The sequence below is a fragment of the Oncorhynchus mykiss genome, chromosome 19, assembly GCF_057628025.1.
Source record: "Oncorhynchus mykiss isolate SJ-2025 chromosome 19, ASM5762802v1, whole genome shotgun sequence".
Classification (NCBI taxonomy): Eukaryota; Metazoa; Chordata; class Actinopteri; order Salmoniformes; family Salmonidae; genus Oncorhynchus; species Oncorhynchus mykiss.
This window is the reverse complement of record NC_143040.1, coordinates 36,775,321-36,780,814: the sequence shown is the minus strand read 5'-3', so window position 1 is coordinate 36,780,814 and position 5,494 is coordinate 36,775,321. Positions and strand designations below refer to the sequence as shown.

Here is a 5,494-nt window from a genome sequence, read left to right as displayed (position 1 = left end):
TGTGTAGGCCTATGTATATTCTTTGTTTTTCAATGAATGAGAATCAGATTGGGTTAAATGGGTCATTTGTTTACTAGGCCTATTTTGATCACATGTATTAAAGAATTGCATTAGGCTACACTTAGTTACAAGATTTTGATTTAAGGCGGCAATCGGCAGTAGAAACAACGTGTCCTTCCCACCCCTGTTTCGGGTAAAAAGCAGAGGGCTGAGGCTGGAGAAATGTAACCACTTTCCAATTCACAGGCAGAGCTATGATGCAAGGGCTGGCCATCCATTAAATTATTGTTTTAACCATAGTTTGAGGTTATATAATGTTTAACATTTACTTGGCTTACAGACATTGGAGTAAAACAAGCTTAGGTTTTGGGTTCAGATGTTAGAACATTTGAACTAAGCTCATGAGGAATTGAAGTTATATTTTCGAAGAATCAATGGGTACATTTCAATTTAAATCCAAAAAATGTATGTAGCAACTGCTGATTGCCCCTTTAATCCAATTCGTTGTGTGAGTCACATGCCTTGTTCCTATTGTCTGCAGCAGAGCGAAGGGTGCGTACCGGGGGACTGGGGACGTATACAGGGTTGGGCAGGGCTGGCCGACGGCGGTATTTTCCAGCCGTGGTGGCGCAGCATCCTTTGTACCATGAAGCCTTGGTGCGGTGCATGCCGTTTGAGAATGGTGGAGGCAGTTATCATTGTCAGGATCAAGGAGGATATTCCTCAGATTTGGAGATAAAACACGTATGCTGTTATTAGGTGTGTCCGATTACAGAATGTTAACATTTTCTGCGAATGACAGGAATTGGTGTACCTGAGTATTGCTCAGCGGAGCTACGGTGCGAGACGTGTAATCTCCTTGATGCGCGATTAGCGACGTATACGGTGGAAGTGTTGCGGAGAAATCAATTTTACGGTCAAGGATCGAAGGAATAAATATGTCGAGACAGTGCGAGGCTGTGAAGGTGGTGGTGCGATGCCGCCCATTCAACAGGAGAGAGGAGACGATGGACAACGATAACATATTGGAGGTCAATACAAAACTGGGGCAGATCACATTGAGGAACCCAAGGGCGTCACCTGAAGAACCCATGAAATCGTTCACCTTTGATGCAGTCTACGACTCTGAGTCGAAACAGAGCGATATTTATGACGACACAGTTAGACCCCTTGTAGACTCCGTGTTGCAAGGATTCAACGGGACCATATTAGCTTATGGGCAAACTGGGACAGGTAAAACCTTCACCATGCTAGGTATGCCCACAGACAATGAGAGAGGGATCATCCCAAATTCATTTAACCACATTTTTACACAGATCTCCAGGTCTCAGAATCAGCAATATTTAGTGAGGGCATCCTATCTAGAGATCTATCGGGAGGAGGTCAGGGATCTGTTATGTAAGGACAACAACAAGAAACTAGACCTCAAAGAAAACCCAGATTCCGGTGTCTATGTCAAAGACCTGTCTTCGGTTGTCAGCAAGAATGTCACGGAGATCGAACATGTCATGAACATAGGAGACCAGTCCAGGTCTGTGGGGTTCACCAATATGAACGAACGCAGCTCGCGGTCCCATGCCATCTTCATGATCACGGTGGAGTGCAGTGAGAAAGGTGCAGATGGAGAGGACCACATACGGGTTGGGAAGCTGAACATGGTTGACCTGGCTGGCAGCGAACGTCAGAGAAAGACAGGTGCTAATGGGGAACGCCTGAAAGAGGCCACTAAAATCAACCTGTCCCTCTCAGCACTGGGTAATGTCATCTCCGCTCTGGTGGATGGGAAGAGCACACACATCCCTTACAGGGACTCTAAACTTACCCGCCTGCTCCAGGATTCACTAGGTGGCAATGCAAAGACGGTCATGGTAGCCACTCTGGGACCAGCGTCCAAGAACTATGAAGAGTCCCTAACGACCCTGAGGTACGCTGACAGGGCTAAAAATATAAAGAACAAACCCAAGATCAATGAGGATCCAAAGGATGCTCTGCTGAGAGAGTTTCAGGAGGAGATCACCCGCCTGAAGGCCCAACTGGAGGAGCGAGGGATGCTGGCAAAGGAAAGGAGGAGGAGAAGGAATAGCAGAAGACTGACTAAAAGTATGATTGTGGAGGATGTAGCCCACAGAGAAAAGGATGCGGAACTGTGGAAGGCTCTGGAAGCAGAATGGGAGTGGAATGCAAAATACTATATAAAAGAAGAACAGGAAAGCAGGAGGAAGAAAGAGGAGGAAAGAAGTATAGTGATAAGTAGATTCAAATCCATGGATAACTCTGTAGAGGGCCGTTCCCAAAAAGTTGTTACATCCACGATACCGATACATAGATTTAGCTCTGTTGAGGATAACCCCAAAAAGCTTCTTCCCACCAGCGCCCATAGCAGCCCAGGGGCCAGAGAGAAATGGAAGCCATTTGGTGAGAAGGAGCAGATCGAAAATGAAAGGATGATGGACCACATGCAGAAGGAACAGGAATCCATGGAAAAGATTATTGAGAAATATAAGGTGACAATAAATATATTATTATTTACTCTGTTTCTGTATATGAGACAATAGTGCATTTTGGTATGTTTAATATGAGCAATGATTCATTGGTCATGATACAGAGCATCAGTCTTTACAATAATCAATTATCCATATTGCCACGTGTCTTTCCCTCCAGGCAATGGAGAGCAAAATATTGGCTGGGGGAAAGAACATTATTGACCACACTAATGAGCAACAGAAGATGCTGGAATTGAAGAGGCAAGAGATTGCAGAGCAGGTGAGAGATCGTCTACAAACCCATAGGCTATGATAGATTGGGGGAGTCGTGGCGAAGGCACAAAACAACTAGACTATCCCTCTAGTATATCGGAAATATTGCTGTATGTAATGACCATGTTGCAAGTGGTTATTCTATATAATATTATATTTCTCAATGTGCATCCAGGTTTATGCATTGTTTTTTTTCTATGTGTTCACATTTTGGTCAGCATCATGGAGAATGGCTGTGTATATATATATATATATATATATATATTTTTTTTCTTCATATTATTTGAGTGTAGGCTAGGCCTAGCTGTATTGGGTTTGCATGAATGAACCATGACTCTACAAAGGAATTTCCTTTGGAATAAAAGTCATTTTTATTTGTATTTAGATAAGACGGGAGAGAGAGATCCAGCAGCAGGTGATGGCTCAGGATGAGGAAACAGGAGAGCTGAGAGAGACCTTCTCCTCCCTGCAGCAGGAGGTGGATCTCAAGACCAAGAAGCTGAAAAGGGTAAAACGGATGACTAACCAATCCTTCCATATACATTAAGCCCATCTACTGTAGGATCATTATTATAACCTCATGTTTAATTTGAACTGATTTGAGACACAATTCTATTTCCTAATTCCAGGTATTTTGATAAGGATGTTAATATTTAATGGCGTTATTTCGTTCTTCCTATTGTGTTTCCTCTCTCGTTGATCCAGTTGTATGCCAAGCTGCAGTTGGTGAAGGCTGAGATTGGGGACGTCATTGATGAGCATGTAGTAACCAGACAGGAGCTTGAGCAGACACAGAATGAACTCACCAGAGAACTCAAGTTCAAGTGAGTATTAATAACCTGTAATCATGCAAGTACGCATGCAACACACACACACACTACACCAATTTGGCTCACTTTTTACAATATTTTTTATGTTTTACCTGCAGGTATCTCTTAATTGAAAATTTCATCCCTCCTGAAGAAAAGAACAAGATTATGAACAGGCTTCACTTTGACAGTGAGGAGGACCAGTGGAGGTTTAGGTCCTCTGTTACTTCAGAAAGGTCAGTGAGTTCACCCAGTCTACACTAGTCCATACTACACTCTTAGAAAAAAAGGAACCTACACAGGTTCTTTGGCTGTCCCCATTGGAGAGCCCTTTGAAGAATCCTTTCTGGTTCCAGGTAGAACCATTTTGGTTCCAGGTAGAACCCTTTAGAGTTACATGTAGAACCCAAAAGAGTTCTACCTGGAAAAGTATAAAAAAATGGACTACTTTGTCACAATATGATATTATCTATACTTTTCTTTTAACTCCTTAAATAACTCCTAAACTAGTCTTTCCTCCCATACACATCTTATTGCAGTAAATCGGCTTATCAGGTGACACGAAGGCCCACTTCTGTGGTGGGATACAAGAGACCCATCAGCCAATATGCACAGATGGCTGTCACAACAGGAGCTCAATCTAGATACCGGGTGGGTTGGTGCTAGGTTTTGTATCTATGGAAATATATATATTTGAGATTGAAATTTAGTGTAGTGTAATTTTGCTAAATGTATTACATGTGCTAGATGGAAAATGTTTAATCAGTTGTATTTGACAGTATATGATTAAAAAAATAAACTTTGCTCATACTTGAGGTCCATTGACATACTGTACTGATTAATGTCCAGAACACAATTTCCACCCATTTTATTGAATCATCAATTGCAGATGCTTTCCATCATCACCCTCCATTACATTAAACTTCCTCTCTCTTTCTCTCTCATTCCTTATTCCTATAGGCTGAGAATGTAATGCTCCTGGAGCTAGATATGAGCCCACCCACCATGTACAACCTCAACCTTAATGGAGCACACCTGGAGCAGGCCTTTGGAGGTCCCGGTAGCCCCAGGAGAGACCTGCTAGTCAACGTCCCCTTCAGGGACAGGACCACTGCATCAGGAAGGGTCCGGAAGTCACGATCCTGGTGAGTTACAGTACCTGTAGTAACCTGTTGAGTTTAACCTGCAGAGGAGGACTCTATTAGAGTTGCTACAGAATTGGCTGATTAACTATTATCTGATTAGTCTTTCCGACTTTACTAATAATTGGCAGCATTTAGAGCCATGAATTTCATAATTTTCTATGCATTCGTTTTTGCTGTATACCCTTTTCTTCGTTCCCAGGTACCAGGCACCTCGCTCATCCTCTTCATGCATCTCATCCTCTTCATCATCCAGCTCTATAACACAAGGACCCCAGACCCAGTGCTCTCCTCACCCTCAGAGACCCTCCTCAGCCATCTATACTCCGTTGGAAGGTGCCATTCCAGGGAGCCCCTGATTATAGAACATTCCAATGTATATCATATATGCTTATTTGCTGTGTTACATTATGCAATCAACAATTTCAAAGTGTGTTATTTCACCAAATACAATTTGTCTGTAACCAAAAGATTTGCATAAGACTTTGTGGAAAATATTGTAAAGCTGAGCTTTTAATTATTTTATCTTTTTTTAAATATTATTTTAGCTTATGCAGATGATGACTGAAGTAATGTTTAGCTTTAGATGTATTGAAACATCAGAATAAATGGTACAAACTGTTATAAATAACATGTATGAGCCTACATTTTTTTAGGGAAAATATAAAATACCTGTCTTTCAAGTCAAATGAACTGCCACTGACCAATAATAGGGAGAGGAGAAAAAAAGCACCAGCCTAAAGGTTTGCACGAATTTGACTAATTTTAAAGGATTTACTCGGTAGGC

The 5,494-nt window shown here is 42.0% G+C and overlaps 1 protein-coding gene across 1 annotated transcript; it reads left to right on the top strand.

Moving 5' to 3' along the window:
- The first annotated feature begins 515 nt into the window (after positions 1–515).
- Positions 516–5,335, top strand: LOC110497609 (kinesin-like protein KIF3B). The gene is made up of 8 exons (XM_021573841.3): positions 516–2,504; positions 2,662–2,763; positions 3,142–3,264; positions 3,462–3,580; positions 3,685–3,801; positions 4,105–4,216; positions 4,526–4,710; positions 4,910–5,335. The coding sequence occupies exons 1-8, from the start codon at positions 939–941 to the stop codon at positions 5,064–5,066; spliced, it is 2,481 nt and encodes an 826-aa protein (XP_021429516.3). The 5' UTR covers positions 516–938; the 3' UTR covers positions 5,067–5,335.
- Positions 5,336–5,494: the final 159 nt, after the last annotated feature.